The 19,988-nt window shown below is 47.8% G+C and overlaps 1 protein-coding gene across 1 annotated transcript; it reads right to left on the bottom strand.

Moving 5' to 3' along the window:
- Positions 1-819: 819 nt before the first annotated feature.
- On the bottom strand, positions 820-18,036 carry LOC128725069 (ribosomal protein S6 kinase beta-2). Its single transcript, XM_053818788.1, has 10 exons — positions 17,953-18,036; positions 3,159-3,199; positions 2,960-3,086; positions 2,760-2,891; positions 2,438-2,571; positions 2,173-2,364; positions 1,978-2,068; positions 1,648-1,896; positions 1,457-1,564; positions 820-1,377 (listed from the first exon to the last, which is right to left on the bottom strand). Exons 1-10 carry the CDS (start codon positions 18,034-18,036, stop codon positions 820-822), a joined length of 1,716 nt encoding a protein of 571 aa, XP_053674763.1.
- Positions 18,037-19,988: the final 1,952 nt, after the last annotated feature.

Genomic DNA, 19,988 nt, shown 5'->3' with positions numbered 1-19,988 from the left:
TTCACAATCCAAACGCGCCTCGAATTCTGTACATCCGCTCCTTTCCTTTCTTTTCCTCTGTTAGACATATTTGCACCATTCGCTTAGCTTCTTCTTTTTCTTCGTTATCCTATGAGCTACCTATATGTATATATGTAATTCGTGTTGAGTTAATGGATGGCCTAATGCACTGTTCTGCGTTCTGTGCTTCCTCTGGGGGAGTGTTTTCTTCTTTAGAATCTGCTATCGCCTGAGTCGAATATTTAAAATAAAGTAAAGCCAAACTTAACAACAACCTTTTGCTTCCGTCTGCAACCGAGACCGGTCGACGCGGCGTAAACGGAACGCGCAGGAAGCGTTAAATTCCGATGAAACGATAGCTTGCTATTTGCTTCCGTTTGGTAGGACTGGCACCGCAGGTAGCTGAGGTCAAGCCGATGGGGGAAATGTTTGTTTGGGGGAAATTCGTTATCCTAGCGTGTAAGTGTATTTTTTTTTGTTTCATGTATCTTGGTGATTGTATCCTTTCCTAGCATCCTTCTCCGTTCATCCTTCATCCTTCACACCCGCAACACTGGAACAGCTTGGTTTTTACTTCGATTCTCTTTACACTAGACTACGGATTAGTTAGTTTGGAGACGTTACCAAATCAGTATATAATCATCTTCTGGATCAATACGCTGGTATTTCACGATAAACACACCTTAGGTGACAAATTTTCTAAAACTGCTATATTCCGCCAGCGTTGGCCTATTTTGGGGAAAGAAAAGCACGTGTTCTATTAGTACGCCATCCAAAAAAAAATTAAAGAAGCCAATAATACAACACTACTCGTACTCACTAAGAGATAGACATCTCCGGGTACACGTCCATCATTTCGTCCTGCGGCGACGGTCTCGGGGCGAACGGTTGCAGATGGGGAGGCGTTCGTCGGGAAATGAAGGCCGCGTTGAACGGCCGACTACCGGGGGCCCCTGCGGCGGCGGCGCTTTGTGTTGGTTGCGATTGATTGTGTGGCTGTTGTGAAGAACCTGCCGACTGCTGCGGCGGTGGAACCATCGGTTGGCCTGCCCGTTGCTGCTGGTGCACGTGTGGCAGCGGGTGATGATTGTGCATATTCTGGTAAGGTGCCATTTTCCATACGTTACCATTTTCCATGCTCGGGCCACCGGCCGCGCCCGTCGGCATCATGCGGCTGCTACTGCTGGCGTTGCTGCTACCGCCACTGTGCACTCCCGACGATGATGACGTCCCGGAATTGCTGCCCGGACCGTGGTGGAGGTGATGGTGGTGGTGCAAATGGTGGCCGTAGTGATGGCGTGGCAGCCGGCGGGGCGAACGCGGTGTAATACCCGTTTGCATGTCCTCCAGCACCGACGGGGCGACGTACGTGAAACCCTACGCGAATTGATACGGCCAATCATCGATTGATGTGCTTTTGCAAGCCCCGGACACGGGGAACAGGACGAATGCTTACCTGGAAGATCAGGTTGACACTTTCACTCAGCTGTGTCTCATCGGGCGAATCGACAGGGATCTCTTTCGTGAACTTGGTATCGAACTGCGACACATCGTCCTCGCTAACCTATTTTCAAATGACGTGAAAAATAAGGCACGATTAGACACCCAGATCTCTGATCACACTGCGCACACACGATGTACACTTACCAGTACGGGTTTTATCGGCGGATCCAGCCTTCTTGCCACCACGTCGTCCCAGTTGACGTTCTTGAAGAATGGGTGTGCTCGCACGGCCTGACCGTCCGTTGGTCCGCTGCCGAGACGTTGCGACACCTGACGCTTCATCAGCCGGCGGATCAGGTCCCGTGAATCCGGCGTCAGGTAGCCCGGGATGTTGAGTTTATCCTTCAGGATCGCGTCGACCGTTTTCTTACGATTGTCCGCACAAAATGGGGGCTGCAATCGAATACACAAACACACATACGTGTGTCTTCGTACAGTTCAGTGTTGCCATCCGTGGGTCACTATAGCGCTTACCATTCCCGTCAGCATGTCATACATCAGGGCACCGAGTGACCACCAGTCGACCGCTTTGCCATGTCCGCTACGTGTGAGGATTTCCGGAGCCCTGTTCAAATTGTAAACGTTATAATTGCACTCGTCGAAACCGTCGTTCGGGATACCTCCATTACAAGCAACGAATGAAAAGGGTTAAACAAAATGCACACTCACATGTACTCGATCGTACCGCAGAACGTGTGCGTCACGATGCCCTCCTGGATGTGTTCCTTGCATAGGCCGAAGTCAGTCAGCTTGACGTGACCCTTCGCGTCGAGGAGCACGTTCTCTGGTTTCAGATCCCGATAGATGATGCCGAGATTGTGCAGGTGCTCAAGCGCCAGTATAATTTCACAAAGGTAAAAGCTACGTGCGACGAAAGGAGTACGCATCGGTCAGAATCGAGAAGCTTCCCATCCACCACGCGGGGTGCACCTACCATGCAGTGTCCTCGAGGAATATCCCCTCACGCTCTAAATGCATGAACAACTCGCCGCCGCTCAAGTACTCTAGGATTAAATATAACTTGCCGTCTGTCTGGAAGGCGTATACTAATTCTACTATAAATGGGTGCTGAAATGAGAGAACAAAACAGACAATTCAACGAAAGAGAACGTAGCAAAATTACCTTTTAACTTTCTTTTAGGTATAAAAATCTATTTCAGAGCCGCAGTAGGGGTGTTAGTTTAAAATGATGAACTGTTTCTCATGTGTCGGATGCGACTGGGAAAAGTATACAGGGAAAGGATTTTTCCACCTACCCTGACAGCTTCTAGGATGTTTCGCTCGGCGCGTGTGTGAGCTGTGTCTTTTTGATTTCTAACTATTGACGCTTTCTTCAACACCTTCATCGCGAAGTATGCATTTGCATCAGCACCAGTGGTTTTTCTCACCTAAAAACGAAACGGTGTAATGAAGTTAGAAGGCATCGGCCACCATCAATCGGTCTGGCGATACTTACTTGGAAGACTTTACCATATCCGCCCTTTCCTAATACTTTCTTTAGCTCAAAATCTTGCGGTCCCAGCTTTATTCGGCCCGGATTTATAATATCCTCCGACAGGGGTATCGTTTCTGATCCCTCAGTGCTACAATAAAGAAAAAGTTTAACATCGTGTCCATTAGCATATTAACCGTGCAACCGGTGTGTGATTACTTACTCTAGGTTTGAGTTGATGTGAAGTTCGGGTTCCAGGTCAACCTGTGGGAGGAGAGTGAAAGTGAGACGAATATAAAAGTGATGATCATGTGATATGGATAATGATGGTATTGTTTGAATGTTCATACAAAGGACCACATGCCATAAGACTACAGAGCGAGCCCACTTCAATGCACTATTATACTTCAATTTACTGGACACTAAAACTTAGTAAAATCCAGTTCTATACTCAAAAGGAACATTACAAAATCGTTATCTAATAATGGAATCATTCATTAGTCAGATTTTTTTGTGATCATACGAAGATATTATGATCATCACACGTACTAAAAACGTGTGTGATAGTCAAAGCGATAACACCCAGTGGCCCACCGAATTTAAATCATTTTAAATTACCCTTATATTATTTCGATATACAAAAACCTTATTGTGAAAGGCGTCCATTCTTCTGCTTTTCTTTTTTTTTTCAAAATATGAAATAAAAAGCATATTTTTGAGTCGTCATTGTTAGCGTATCACATTACATCAAAATCACAACACACATACGACAAAAAGGAATCACCACGATGCGGATGCACCAGGGAGAATGAACCCTACCCACCGGATGTCTAAAATGAGCCGTCGACGATGACAACGAAAAAAAAACTCCATGTGCCGGAAAACGATGGAGGGAAGAAAATCCGCATACGCTCTATACATAGAACCAGCGTCTGACAATGGCATCTCCCTGCACAATACGGACGTGGCTGGGGGTTGTCTTTTCCCTGGCCACTCCATACATCGGTGCTGCATTTTCCGCGAGGGGCGACTACAATCCGGAAATCGTATATCCCTCCTCTAGTTCAACGTACACTCCGGAGGGGATGGAATGACGACCAGATGCATCTTGCATCGCGGGATGAACCGACAGGAGCCACCGTCTGTCCCGTTGAAGTCATTGACCTGGTTGCCTGATGCTCTCTTATATGACGGCGATACATCTCCGGGTGTCGGTTCAGTTGTGCATCCTTTTCCCTATGCATTTGTCGCACGTGTCTCACTATGTCCGCCCTATACTGATGGAAGGATTTGGATGGTTTGTTGTGAAGGACGATCGTGATAGGGGTTTCGGTAGTGTCGTGGAATTGAGACGGGAGCAAAACAGATGGACTCATCAGCTGTTATGCTATTTTTTCCTCACGTTTTGTTTGCTGCCCCCGCACTGGAAAACTTTGGCTTTTCCTTGTAGCCTATCTAAATTTAACAAACCCAAAGCACCAATGTTGCCCCCTGTTTTCCACTGGATTACAATGGTAGCGGTTGCAGGCATAATGCGAAGGAACGACTTAAATACGTCTTAGCCTTTTAGATACGTTGAATGAATGTCGCATGATGTTTTCATTCGTGTTTATATCGACCACGTTGCGATCAAAAGAAACTGGAGCTTAAACGGTCAATTCATTAGACAGGTTTTCCACGCTTTCCCCAGCCCAAACGAACATGTAAACCCGCGCATTTTATAACTCCAAAATCTCAATCAAAGTCCAATGGAAGGCGCCAGGACGTGGAAAGCCGTATCACCTCATGCCACCATCGAGGAACAACACGTTGGGTGCTATTATCAGCAAGGTCAAGTCAAAAGCGAAGTCCATTCAACAGCCGGATGGTGCATGGATGTCAGCAAAAAAGGCCTCTTTCAATGTTGCGCTTTCGATCGCAAAGTGAAAAAGTAAACTGTTGCCTAAATTTTCAGCCCTAGAGCCAAGACTAGTGACGGACAGACATCGGAGAGTAGCAGCAAACAACGGCGGGATCAGTTCCTATCCAGCATGAAACCGCTTACCAGATTAACACTTTCGCAAGAGATCATGATCGCTTATCACCCGCGCCTTCTAGCGGACGTCATGCGGCTTCAAGCTGCAGCTTCACTTGCGAGCTTCCAAATTCGTCCCTTTTGCTAATCGCGAGCAAAAAGAAGAAGGAACCGCTGCTGCCTCTACTGCCATCAGCGGTGATAACAGCGAAACCAAACAGCGAAAATATCAATCAGATGTGAAATCGCCAAACGGTCCACAAGCAATCGCCGGCGGTTATGCTGGCGCTTATTAAATGCTGAATGGTACGCGTAAAGCAGGGTGTTTTGATGCGAACACTCGTCTGGGAGCAGAAGACAAATCTTACACTCAGAAATCGTATGACGTCTCTTCTGAAGTAGGCTTAAGAAGCTGCGCGAGATGTACAAAAGATGAAATTACTTCGCACACACACACATATCTGTGCACGCTCATTGGGGTTTGACCCTGAAATTATCTAATCACATTCTACCAAACCCTGTGTGTGTATGTACTCTCCATCTCGCCATCCTTGGTAGATTCCACTCGTTGTACTTGTGCTTTTGCAATGGAGTAGAATTCTCCACCATAGAAAGATCGAAGGAGGGAATGGTGACAATTTGAACCGCCTTGAGAGGAGATTGCACTCAAAGCGAGAGACTTCAATTAATTGAAGTGTCGTAACCACTTCAGTTCGATAAAAAAACTCCCTGCAACCCTCCGCCGTGTGTCTTCGATTAGGAGGACTAGGAAAAATCTAGTGTTTTGCAACAACAACAACAAAACACCACCCACTAGAGGATCTTATTCTCGACTTAAATATAAAAGGAATAATAATAAATTTTTCTTCCAAAAACAAAACCCCGAAGCACACGTACAACGCCGAACACCAGTCGAGGAACTAGGCGTGTGAGCATGCGGCGGCGAGGAAAAAACCTTGTAAGGTTATTGACATCACTTCCGAAACCTACCAACCACCCCCTTTTTTTGGCTGCCTCGCGTAACGCCCAAATGACCCAGTCCTACGGGATACAACATGGGGGTTGGTTGGGTGACAGTAGTGGGTCGGATGACTACTAACACACCACCCGGGGTACGATGGAACCGTCACCACTACTGATATGCCGGGACACGGCGATGATGCCAGAACCACAAGGCAAAATTGAACCCAATGAGCGCGCCATTCCTTCAACGGATCCTCCATTGACCAAAGATAGGAAAGGACTCATGATTGATCCTGCATCGATTCGGACCGACAAACTGATGAGTTGTCACGAGCTGTCGAAGGACTGTCCCTTTTCCGATCGATCGCAATGGAGGAAAGCAAACAAGGAACCCTAGCCTTTCTCCTTTTCCTGAGGCGGGATAATCGATCTACCTTTTGCACACATCGTTCAGAAAGGCGGTAATGAAGAATAAGAGCGTTTGAGAGGTACAAAAAATCCTTGTCTAACTTCCGGGTGTCAAAATTGGGTGTTAATGTGTGAAATCGGCACAAAAATTAGCCCATCCGGAATTCAGCGACAAGGATATGCCCAACAGAAGGTGCCCAAACGGACATCCCCAACAATGGCACAGGGTGGCTGAGTGGGTGACATTTTCCTCCCACATTCTATGTCCGCGTGAACAGTAAACTAGCTTTGTTTTTGTCGAACAATTTTAGCAAAGTAAGCAAAAGCAATCGTACACCGACAGTGGACGCGACTGTCTTGAGAGCTTCATTTTCCGTCTCTGTAGTGTCTTCTCACTCGCACACTCACCACCCAATCCAAAACGGAAGACCTCGCACAACCCACACAGACCCGTCGCAAAGGTTGGAGAGGGTTGGATGGGGCTGGGGCGATAAATTTTTTGACTGCGTCAAAATATTCCACTTGTGGCCTGGCTGGAGGCTACCTTGAACCCGCGAGCCGGCGTTCGTTATCGTTCGATGAGCGCTTTTTCTTCCCTGTGAGTGTGCTTTTTTATCGCCACCCCGTCTTCATCGTCGTCGCCACCCCGTCGTCGTCGCAGATGGCTGGCTTTGGAAAGGAAGCCCCTGTGCCTCACCCTTCGGACGAGCCAGGCTCAAGGACAGTAGAAGCAGTCAAGGTGGGAGTTGGGCGCAACGAAACCGAAACCTAATCGAACGCGTAAGTATTCGCTTGCGGACCGTTTTCGGCCCGTTTCTGCACACAGCGCAGTGTTTAGAAAGACGAAAACAGCAGAGCGAGACAGACAGACAGGTAGACTCAACGAGAACAATATTGGGGAGAATCACGACCAGCCCCCCGGGTATATTCGAGGGTAGTTTTGGTCTCGCCTGGTTGCATATTATGCGAACCAAAGCGCCAAAATTCAAGATGTAGTTTTGTTGCCATTCCGGTTGGGTCTTTGCCACCAATTAACGATGATTCGAGCGACTTGCCTTTCTAGGGCGAGTGCTACTCGTGATTCATTCGATTGAGACTCAACGCGTTGCTCTAAATCTCCACCGGATGTGAGCTTAATTTGCTACGAAATGGCCACCTTCTGACAGAGCATTTCGCCTCACTATTTTTTTTTGTGTGTCCTTGTTTATTTGATTAGAATCGTAAAAAACCAAATGCAGGCCCTTTTCCAATGATACAGCCTTGCTCTCGAGCAAGTGCAGAATTTTCCAGGCGCACAAAAAAAAAGCTCCCAACTCCCAGCGCCGGAAAGGAAGAATTAAATTAGCCACGGGCTGCGTTTCGTCCTGTCCCTTAGCCCCCCCAATGCAGCTGTGTCCCTGCAGCTTGTTCTTCATGGTAGAGAGCAAATTGAAGACTCTACTACGCGCCATGACATAGTAACGCTGCCGTAGTAATACTACCACTTTCCCGAGCCAACCGATGGTGGTAGTAGTGCTAATAGTAACAGAGCCGCGTATGCACATGCGCGGAAACATTCGCCACTAGTGACACAACGTTCGAGGGATTGTGGTAGCCCCGAAAAAATACCACATCCCTGGGGGGGGTGGGAAACTGGGCGGAAAATCAGGGAGGAATATCGGGAAACATGCTCCTACCACTGCCATACTTACAAGGGCGCTACTGCACATGCTTTTCGGTCGCCTGCCTGTTATCGCTGGGCGGGAATACAATGAAATGCGAATGAAAAATAAACCTCTCGGTTGACAAAAAATGGCATACACACACAAACACACACAGAAAGACATCGATGCAACAGCCTGAGTGTCTTTTTGTGCCCTTTTTCCCTACGCCTTATCACTCGCGCCACCGAGACACGGCCATGCGCTAATCGTCAACGCACACACAAAAACGTGCGCATTTTTTCGGTTTGCAGTGCGACATAGATAATGGTGAAGAGGGGAAGGGTGCTGGAGCAGGCGGAAATGACGGAGAAGGGCGACTGGCGACTGGCGCCTGTCGTTCCCGCACAGTGTTGACAATTCCAACGAATGGTGGCGGCAACCTAACCTCCCAGCGGTATTGTCCTTGGAACCGACACGTGTACCAATATACTCGCTGGTGTTCTTTGCCTTGCGGAGACAGCCGCCGTTGGCAAATGGAATTCGTTATCGTTGAATTTTAATAATCGTAATGAAAACCCAATCAAGACGGTGAAAATGCTGTGGAAGAAACTGGATTGCCTGGGCCCCGAAAAACGCAATCGATTGGGTTTCATTCGGGGCCTATTCTTGATGGTGAGTCACCATAAAAGCAACAAGATCTCCATCACCATCAATCCTCTAATCTTCGTGTCCTTTGGACGAGGGTGCTCAAGAAAGGGGCCCTTTTACATGCGCAATAGAAATGCACTTGCAACAATGAGCAATTTCAAACGACAGATAGAAACATTATCGTTCAACTTCTACCCATTGCAAAAAAAGTCCCCATCATTACGAGCTTATCCGAAGTGTATAAAACACTTTGTAAAAACAATAAAAAAATGCACTATCAACCGCACGTGTCTACGCACGCTTATCAGAGGAAAATAAAGCTGACAACCTGTTCCATTAGGACCGTGCAATGTAATCAACAGAACAACACCTCATCGAACCACGCTTGTTTCCCCTCGACCCTTTCATCGCGTATGGCGTAGTAAAATGTCGGTGGTCGCCAGTTTTGTAGTGCATTTTCGCATGATTTGTGAGACGGCGGCGGTTTGTGAGCCTTCTGGGTTAACCTAAACTGCGCCACCAACCCGAGTGACTCCCAGAACCAGGCGTCGTTGTATTGCGATATTTATATTTATGACCGCACACGCGTATGAGCACTATTGCTGCTGTTGATTTCAACCGAACACCGATCCATGCATCGTACAATGTTTATTTGTTTATTTGCTCCCCCTTTCAACTCCTCGTGTACTCTTCTCTAGGCCCTTCGATCGATCCCTGGAAAGGTAGGCGCACGAAATTGATGCGTGAGCAGAGAGAAGAGTGCATTTGCACCGGAGCGCAGCAGTGCACTGGCGAATACATACTTACGTTTACACGCCCCCATACACTCTCACTCTCAAAGGGCAAACAATGGAAGGGTGGGAAAGAGGGCGGTTTGTTGTTCTTCTTCACCTGGTGTGCAATAATCGCACGCGAAATCCATCTCTGGTTCATTCATTACCTCGGGGAGGACGAAAGTGCAGTTTACGATGCACCGAATGCACAATATGCTCATCACAGGCCCTCTCTATCTCTCTCGAGTTTTATCCTCTCTCTCTCTCACTCTCAATCTCCCAGAGGACGAAGAGAACGGTCACACGCAAGCAGCCGGTGACGTAAATTGGGATTTTCCCATCCCTTCTCATGCGCGAGCCATTCATAGCTTTTGCTGTCTCTTTCCGTTGCCATTCGTGACCTCATTCTTGGGTTTGGCTTCAATGACGGTTCCCCACGATGATGACGACACGATATACACGCACACACACACACACGCCCAAACGGGGGAGATCGAGCCGGTGTGTTTATCCATCCGCATCCCTCGGATTCGAGAGCGTGTCGTCTCAAACGAGCACAGCAGCAGAAACATGTTGCAGCATATCGAACCGAACAGAAGAAACATCGTCATTCTCGCACCCACGACAAGCACAATTGTGGGGGTGGGTTTTTGCTTTTATTTTTCCAACGAGCTAGGTTTAGCCCTTACAATGCACTATGTCTCTGATCGAAGCAGGCCAAAGCTGCAGGAAATGGAATGAAGAATCCGATGTAAGAAGCGCGCGTTGAAAGGCACCGAAAGTCGGCTTGATTAATGGAAACCGGGAGCGAGTGTTGTTACGCCACCCCCAACTCGAAGACAAATGGCGAACAAACGCCCTCAGCCCACCCAAATTGGATAACGCACAAAGGGCGGTAATTCGCTTCTCATGGGACTAATTGATTTCCATTTCGTTGTCTTCGGAGGGCGGCATCGCTGTGTGAGGGAGCACATGGAGAGGAAACATTCCACGTTTACTTTCTCCTTGGCGGGATGAATTTGTTTCGATCACCTTTCTCTTAGCCCCGTTTTGAAGGAAAAGTACGCGCTAAAAATTGCACATGCACTTTCTCTACACTGTGATCATTTTTTATCATATTTGCTCTCTTACTCTCGTGATACTGGATTGCTCTTGATATATAAATGCACTGGGCGGTCTTTCAAAATCCGCTGATAATAGTGACGTACAAAATTAGTCATTACTCATGCTTGATGTTCGTTAAGCGACGCATCATCAGCGTCATCAGTAGCCTTCTGATTTTTATTTCAATTAAATCGAAATTTTGAAAAATTCCACAGAAAACCGGCTGGGGGAAATCGAAAAGTGAGCTAAACCTTTCACCCGGAAAGCCGAGTCAAACGGAGCCGCATTTTCACCTGTTTTTATCAGACTTTGTGACTGGCTAGCAACCGAAGCGAACTCCAAGGGCCATTTCCCCGTCAGCAGCTATGCGTGGAATGCGAATCATCGGAAACTGTGCCACACCGCTGCTGCTCTGACCTACTGGTACACATTTCGCGGCCCCACGACGATCGCCACAAGACGTTGCTCTGCCTTTCGCTTGTGCAACGCCCGGTACGACGTATATTTAGACCTACACACAACACACAGTACTCCCTCCTTCAATCTCCTGCTCTGGTACCTGCGCCTCCACCCATGGTCCGATCGAGGACCCTATAACTCAATCCAACACGCAATCGACACCTTCGCCCAGCGGTCGATTATTCAGTGCAATCAATGCGGCATGGAAGAAGCAAGAGAATTACTAAATCAAAACCCAACCGCCAACGGTCCTCCTCCCCAGAGGAATCTGGTTTTCCCAAGGTGGACATCGGATACGTTTACGTTGTTTTATTCAAAGCCAGCCCCGGAATGTGGCCTCGCGAACGGAAGGAAGCCAGTTTCGATCACAGGTAGCAAGGGGGTTGGAGGGGAGCAATATCTTATCGCTCCCTTGAAAGGGGGGTCCCACCCCAACGCATGACTGGTGTAGGCTGTTTATTCAATGGTCACTCGCCGGGTGGATGGACAGTCGTTCGAGGCTACAAAAGGGAGTGTTATGTCATCCAAAAGACCCCAGAATAATTCAGGCGAATGGTCTGAAGGGTGAGAACGAGCCATGAAGGGATATAGCGGGGTTTTAGCCCAAAAATTAACTCCATAAACCAGACCTTTTTAACAGATGTTTTGATACACATTATCAAAGTAAAAGTGAAAAACAAAATAATAGTACTGAAACAAAAAAAAAACCTAATACGCAATCTTTGAACCAACTCGCTGTTTCACAGCGATAGGGCAAACACATACACACATCATTTTCCTCTCCCGCTTTCTGTCTCTCTATTTCTCACCAGCGTGTGTCTCGCTCCGTTTTCACCTAACAAACCCATTCGTCATTGACCTACTTTTACCAACTAGGTCTCTATTTCGCCCCACCCTTGCTTCTCGTTTTACTGCCGGCGGGACGAGCGTGTATGTGTGCTTGCTGTTGGTGTGATATTTCCGTAGCTCCATTAGCACCAACGTAAGCACACACACACAAGCCGGCCAACCGGTAATCGGTGCGATGTGATAAAAGCCCCACCATCAATCCGCTTGCATCCCCTATTTTCCATCCCTCCGGAGCTTACGACGAGACAGGCGCGTTGTTTCCATCAATGTTGTTCCTTCGTGTACTAGGAATGCAGTCGGCATAAGGAAGGAGGATTGATTTGAGACCCCCTCTGCGTTCTCTTGATGTTGCCCCTTGAATTTTCCACCCCGGCGCAAGGAAGAGGAGCCGATACAGATTAAAAATAAACCGACAGCCGAGGGAGATTCGTTCAATTGATGTGTTTGGGGTGCCAATGATGGGTCTCGCGCAGGGTAAACACCATCTTTGAGCAGTAACGATTTGATAATTGTTTCTTATCATCTATCTTTCAACACGCAGCATGGAAGTGGACGATAGTTCATTAAGCGAGTACTGATTTTCTTCCATTTTCCCGGGAAATGAAGATGAGCGATGAGTTCCTTGAGAGCTGCAGAAGTATGATTCACAGGATGCATGCTTTGGCGAACTACCAAGACGCTGGTGAGTCGACATTGCTGCTGCCGTTTCCGCTAAGCCCACTTCCAACGGTGCGAAGGGAAATGGAAATTCCTCAAATTCCTCCTTCCACTGTAGCGCACGACGGCGACGAAGGAATCTCCCGGACGCCCACCGTTGGGGAAAATCTCCAACAAAACGTGACAAGAAGAAAAGCCTGTGCGGTCTTGTGCGGTGTGTGTGCGAAGTGAAACTTTCTAAAAATAATCTACCCTCCCCAGCAGAAGGAAGCGCGCGGAAAACGGAAACAGCGCTTAGAAGCGACAGAAGAGAGCAATGGGGAGAGAGAGAGAAGCAGACCTCGGCGACAAATCAACCTCCCACCCCCATTTCAGGATACAACCGTGTTCCTTCTTCCTCTCAAGCGTAGCTTAAACGCCTCCACGGTAGGTTGTTATATTTAGCTCCACAATGAAAACCTTCGTCTGGCAGAAACCGGAGAAGTCTCGTAGGCGATCGAGAATGGCGAATTGGGAAACTAAAGAAACCACCCAGTGCGAACCTTCCAGTGCGGGATGATATCCTGTGGGACGGAAATAATTGTACACCAAAATTCGGTGGCTGACGATCACTTTTACACACCCCAAGTGTACGTTGCGCCAAATGACAACGAGCTCTTCATCTTCTCAACACTATCAAAAATACCATGAGAGGATTCTGAGAATTTTAAACCAGGAAGCTCGAAAGGAAAACAACAAGAGAAAGAGAGAGAGAGATACGTCGTTGGGGGTGTATTTTTAGGGTACAATCACGCACTAGACGGCGCCAGACCGCGTACGTCTTCTATTATAATTTCATACGATGCCATAGTCTTGGCCCAACGTCTGCCAAATACCCTCTCACCACCTGCCTCCTGGTGGGCACCCCGCGTGGGAGGTGTTTCACTGGGTGGTGCTGAATAAATTTAGCCACACGCCAAGCAATCGACACCGACCACTATCGATGGGGTAGAAGGGGCGGGGGGGGGGGCTGAAACCGGGGTCTGCATTCCTCCTTTTTGCCTACTCTTCCTGGCACTAGATCGCACACAGCGGGAAATTGTTGCCCTGCCAATGAAAAACTTGCCATCAGGAAGCATGAAAAACCAACGCGGAAAGTGAATACAGCGACAAAAAAAGTAAGCTTTCACCGCACGAAAAGCGGTATGAATGATTTGTGTGCCGGCAGATGAAAATTGTTTCGATTCGTGGAAATTAGGCAATTTTCTGTTACATCCTAATACAGTGCCTGACATAAATCCATACACATCTATGGCTCCATATCGTGCCGCTCGAGGTTTGTGGATCGTGTTAGACGTAAGAGGACATAAAACGAGAAAGATGAAAGTGTTTCTCAAAAGCCAAAGCTTCTCGACCGCTAATTTAGGTTATAATGGTGGCTAAGGGCGTTGGTCGGAAGAGAAAGTGAGGCTTAAAAGCCCGCAAAATTATCCCTCTCAACCCTAGTAGAGAACGTTTAACGCTCTCGTGCGTGTGTTTCAGCGAGCAACTCGATCTCCATTCATCCACACATTGACAAGCACGCTACACTACCAAAGGCATGCCGCCCTTTTTGCGTAAGCCTCCTGGTGGAGCTGCTGTTACTGTTACCTTTTCCACAGCTTCCCAGCCGGCAGGGGGTTGAGAAAACGGAGTGTTTTTTTTTTGCGAACGAACCGGTGGCACGGAACAATAAAAAAAAGTAGAGCGGTATCCCAAAACGGGGTCAAACTGGCAGAGTTTTCGCACCTTTTCGAACCATTCAACGCCCCTTTCGTACTCTCAGTTTCTCAGGTGAAGGCACGTACTTGTGAGCTGATGTTGCGGTGGGGAAAATCGAGCCACACACACACACCCCCAGCGATCATTTACAGGGGGAAATGCTTCGAATGGATTCGGCACCAGGAAGCAAATACAGCAATTTGCACCGCTGGCAGTTTCGCGACAGGAAATTTCCACGATTCGAGGCTGCTGTGGGTGGGAGAGATATGAAAGTTCAAGCTCAAGGAAACATGCAGTTCATAAAAGGGCCCTTCGATGGTGGCAGCCGACAAAGCAAACACAAACCCACACACGAGGGCCGCGTTCGCTTGGCTGGTGGCCGCATTTAAAGTACCGCCGGGTATTTTAAAGCGCACCGTACCTAAGCGAAAGGGAACCAAAGGCACACCCTGCTGAGCCCCAAAGCAGCTGACTTGAGCAGTCCGGACAAAAAAGGCTCCGGTTTTAACGGTTAGTCACGTGCGCTGGAGTGAGGAAACTGTTCCGTATGCAAAAGCACTGCAAAAATGAACGGTTTCTGCCTCCCGGATGGGTGGATAATAATGGGGTGGTTACCTCGGGCAGGCAATTGGTGGCAGCTTAGTTCACGGTTTGCGATCCACGCCAGCTGTTGGCTGCTCGGAAAATGCAGACCTTCGCCTACTTGACCTAAGAAAGGGAGCAAATTGATCGAGACAAAGATCGAAATATGTAAATCAACAAATAAAGGAGGGCTGCTGATCGCCGTGGAACTTTTTCGGACGTCAAAATGGAAGCAATGTGGAGAGTAATTAAATATCAATCCATAAATGATGAGTCATTGATGCATGCCACGTGTCGCGACATGGCCACAAACAAGCCAAGCAGTCCCGAATTTCCTTCAAACTCATCTGACTCATGTTTTTTTCCTGCCATTCACCATTCAACCTCGAGAAGTCGTACCAGAGTCACCATGTTCCAAGAGAACAGCATTTGTTGTTTGCCTCATATTCCCCAACACCTTACGTATGACGCAAACGACGACTGGCTTTATCTATGGCTTATTTATGCTACAACTACAGTCCGTGTCGTCGAGAAAGCTATTGAAATGAACTCCTTTTTTGTGGAACAAGCTCGCACCACCCTGTTTCGTCATCAGGGTTTAATGACCATTTATCGTATGGAAAAAGAGGCAAGAGGATGGAGACAGAATAATTTTTTATACTTAGTTCTCGTGCCTACCTTGACGTAGAATATACTTCCCATAGAGAGATAATTTGGACGAAAAAAGAGCAAAAAAAAACACTCATGAATGAAAAACTATCGGCGCATCGTCGGGGCATGGAGAAGAGACCCATCGAATGCGGTGGGAAAGTAACAAATAAAAAAACAACAAAAATGACTCCAATATGGGAAATAAACTCATGCCCACAGGCAGGAGGAGGATGAACTGTCACAAGATATGAATGAAAATGGAACCTGCCCGTCAAAACAGACCAGTCTGAAATAAGGGTGGCGTAGGGGGTGGCGTTTGCAATCGTAGTACCTCATCGCATGCACTCCTACACGCGCACACACATACACACCCGTGTACTGTCCGTGACATGCGGGTGAATAAGGGATGATGGGAAAACGCAATCAAAGGCTACTACGTGTTATTTAAAGCGAAGCACACACATATCGCCGTTCGACGAAGCTCGTTCGTGGAACGATGACAGATGGCGGCGGTCTGGTGAGTTTTATGCGGATTTATAATAATAAAAACCCCACTCTCTCGGCACACTGGGTGGATAAACACACTGAAGCATGTAATTTTATTTATATGCCTACTACAGACATTTCACGCGAGAAAGAAACATTGTACGCCGTTTTTCTTCGTTTGCTATCGATTCTTCGCTGCACGAGTGCATCATTTAACAAAACGTCACGCAAAGCAGCATTAGTTTATGCTTTATCCCTGCAGAAATTCAATTAAGCTACTGTCAATCCGATGCAAACCGACAACCATGCCTGTGGAGTACGGCTCAACGAAAGGCGAATTGAGACGCACGTGAGAGATGAAAACTCGCCGCCAGCTGCCGCCTGGATGGTGTTATTGAACTTCTGAGCGAATTGTGCAAACCTGGCGTTAAGAAGTTGTGTGTACGCGAGCGTCTCGCAGGCAGGGTGGGACCCAACCGGGAGCCCAGAAACGTAGGACCGGGAAGTACGTCAGAGAGATGTAAAAAAAGGGCAAACCAAAACGCACGAACGGTAGGGCAGCAACCGACAAAAACCTTGCGCATTTGTGTGCGTGGCGAGAGCATCAGGCAGAAGAAGCCGCCAGAAGACCCAGACCCAGAGCCAGAGCACAGGCACAGACAGGTCTGCCTATCGGTGCGGCGTCTGGCAAAAGTAATCCACGCTCCACGAAACGATGAACGACCGCACGGCGTCAGGTGTCAAAGAACTTTCGCCCGCCGGTGGCTGCACTCTGAACCGGCCGAGAAACTGGCTGCGTGCTGCGCTCCACTCTCTTTAAACGCTCCACTCGGTCGCGAACTGTCATCCAGTTTTACTGCGGTTGGGGCAGTTTTCTTTTTTTGTTTTTTTTATTTTGCCAGCTCCAAGCCGTTTTTTTTGGCTTTGGAATAATTGTGAAATTCATTCTCGATCGTACGGCAGCTGAGACACGGATGGTGGATGAGAACCCGTCTGCTTTTCGGGCGCTCCGGTGCTTGCGCACATAAATTTGGGGCTCGTGTTCTCGACCCCATTGCTACTTCTTCAAGGTCTCCCGGCCATTCTCCTGATTACACATAGAAACAAAAAGAAAAACAAACCCCTATCGTGTGTACTGCGTTTGGAGGGGTTCCACAATACGAAAGGTAAACCTTTTCTCGCTCTTTTCCACACATTTGCAAGCCCTATCCCGGCGGGGGGATTGACCAGCACCTTACGAGCACACACACACACCGATTCGTGCGGTAAGTAATGCTCAAAAGTGTCCACAAACCGTGCGAAACCACAATCCCCCTTTTTGAGGCGAAAAACGAACGGCCATCCAGCCGTTAAGCGTGAGGTTTCGTCGTTCCTCACCCGGCGTGCATTCAACCATGGGGGCATTGCTCCCGCCCGGTCGGTCAGTCTCTTACGGTCCGTTTCGTACATTTTATTATTTTTCTTTTCCATCCGTCTCGTGTGCCATGAACGTAGCACGAAGGCTCGAAGAATGCAAAAATGCAGGTTTGCTGCTGTTTGTAACGTTTCGAGAGGTCCTTCGGGTGCATTATTATCATTACAAGCCGGTGCCGATTTTTGTGAAGGATTGATTGCCTCAGGGAAAGACTCTGACATACAACCTACACAAAGCAGCAGCAGGGAAAATACAAAGCTCATTTTTCAAATAAAAATGAAGGCGATCTACAGTTCTTCTATTCTGTAGCTAAGTTTATTCTCGAGTTCGTAAAATCGTATCGATCATATTGAGAACTTTCAAATGTAAATGTTTCAGTATGATGCATCCACAGTTGATAGGAGTATAGTAAGCCACAGGACTTCTCGAACAACAGTACATAAGAACAAGTCCCCATATAATGTTTAAATGCAGGTCATTACTCCTACTTCCCATATGCTGGGTTAACCGTGCACGTTACGTTGATGCTCCTTAACCGCGGTAGTATCGTTTATGTGAAATATGTATTACATTAAGCGATTTTCGCTCAAATAAAATTCACCGTTCGGCGGCGTTTTTCTACTTACATCTTCGATCTCAATGACTACGTCGTCATCCGAATCGCGAAGGTCGTCTCCCTCGTGGAGCTCCAGATCGAATACATCCGCCATCGTTTCGATACGGAGGTTTGGTACCACGGGCCGGCAAGGAAAAAAGGGAAAAGGACGAAAGTGAGAGAGAGGTGTGCTCCCTCACACCACCCTAACACGCTTCAGCAGAGCAGTCGTGTCCTGAAGGGAAAAAGGCGCGCGTCGTCGCAGTGCGGTTTGTTTTGTTTGGGTTCTGAAACGCGTTAGCTTTCCCTTTTGGCTGCTTTCACAATTTTCCTTGCAAGCTACAACGCCTCACATACCGAAATATCACTACTGATTTCACTGTCACTTTGGAACAAATTCTATTTTCTATTTTTACAACACCGTTTTTACGCACTTTTCACTTGTATCTTCTGCCTGCCGCCTATCGATTATCGATCTACGGCGCGTAGGCTGATACCTTTTTTGTTATTTTAATTTTTTCTGCACCCCGGTTACTACGTTCCGAAGGCAAGATGAAGATGGGTTACTTTTATCTCTATTTTATTGCACAGCGACTGATGTCGCGTGACGCACGATGTGAGGTAGGCTAGTTTCGTTTTATTTTTGTATATTTGTGTTTTGTCTAGCGAGACACACTAGAACCATTGAAAGAGACCCTTCAATCCTCCGTGGACGAGACTCCTATTGAGATCCTTTATCAGAGGAACTGGGCCTGCAAAACGAGTATGATATGAGAAGACGTATAAAACATCCATCTGAAAGAACGAACAATAACCACACACACGCGCTAAGAAACGGAAAACCTCTGCCCTCTCGGAGGCGCGTAGGGCACAAACGCCTGCACGAAGGGCTTTTACAAACCACACACACCCTCACGCTCACGTGCGCGCGCGCGTGTACCTTTCCTTCACTCTTCTCCCGACCCCGACGGCACTGGGCCCACACTCGTATGTAAACAACAAACGCGGCCGCAGCCCAACGGAAACAAAACAATCAAATTCCTAAAACTGTAGTCCGGTCGTCTGAGGCACTGCGTCATTCTCGCCACAGCTTCGTGTAATGTGGCTACTTTTCTTTACGCGAAGCGAGACGCACATTCCGCACGGAGAACTAAAACGCATTACGCCACTTTGCGCAATGAAACATTGCATTCCGGGACATCCGTCACCTGAAATCAATCGCCCGTGTGTCCTTTTTCTATGCAGTATTCCTCATCTTTTCTCCTGCGGGCAAAGTTCAGACGGACCTTGGTAGTACGCGCACGCAAACGCAGCCTCATGAGGGAAGCCCCGACCTACGCGAAGCCCTCAAACATCAGTCAGAACAGCACGCACGGCTAATTTACTACTTCACAATGAGCTGGCAAAATACACCCGTCCGCGATCGGTGGGTGCGCGCGCGTTTGCGAGCGTGTGTTTGTACACGTCGGAAACCAAACATTGCGCACATTCCGCGCTGTGAAAGGAGCTTTCCCGTCGGCACGGAACGTGGAAGAAAGAGGCTTCACTACGCTTCCGTCTAGACGGATGTTCGAGGGGAGAGATTTCGCAACAACGTTTTGGCAACACTTCTAACGCTGGTTGGCACGACTATCGACTTCTTTTGTCCAGACCGTGGGTACGCACGTGTGTAAAGCTTGCAGGAGCACGATCCGTGTGTACAGTTTTCGCGAGATCTCGACCGAGAGTCGGTGACGGCGATTTGCGCACCATTTGCTTCCGTTGAAATCCACTCTTTTTTTGATTTACACTCAACGCACGCGAGTCGTGAGCGAAGGAAGGAGAAAAACGAAGCCGCCACCAGCTTGACGTTTGTACCACGTGCCCAAGCAACATGCTTGACATTTGGTCGGTCCGATAACTGCCACATCGCACGTTGTTTGATCAATTACAGGCTTGCTTGATTTTACTTAGCTGGAGTAAAAGAGTTTTGACTAAATGAAGGAACAAAGCTATTAACATATAAAAATAAGCTATGTAGTTGTTCTTTACTATTTATGATGCTTTGAACTATATAATAAGTCATAT

The sequence above is a fragment of the Anopheles nili genome, chromosome 3 (genome assembly GCF_943737925.1).
Source record: "Anopheles nili chromosome 3, idAnoNiliSN_F5_01, whole genome shotgun sequence".
Classification (NCBI taxonomy): domain Eukaryota; kingdom Metazoa; phylum Arthropoda; class Insecta; order Diptera; family Culicidae; genus Anopheles; species Anopheles nili.
This window is presented reverse-complemented; position numbering and strand designations above follow the sequence as displayed.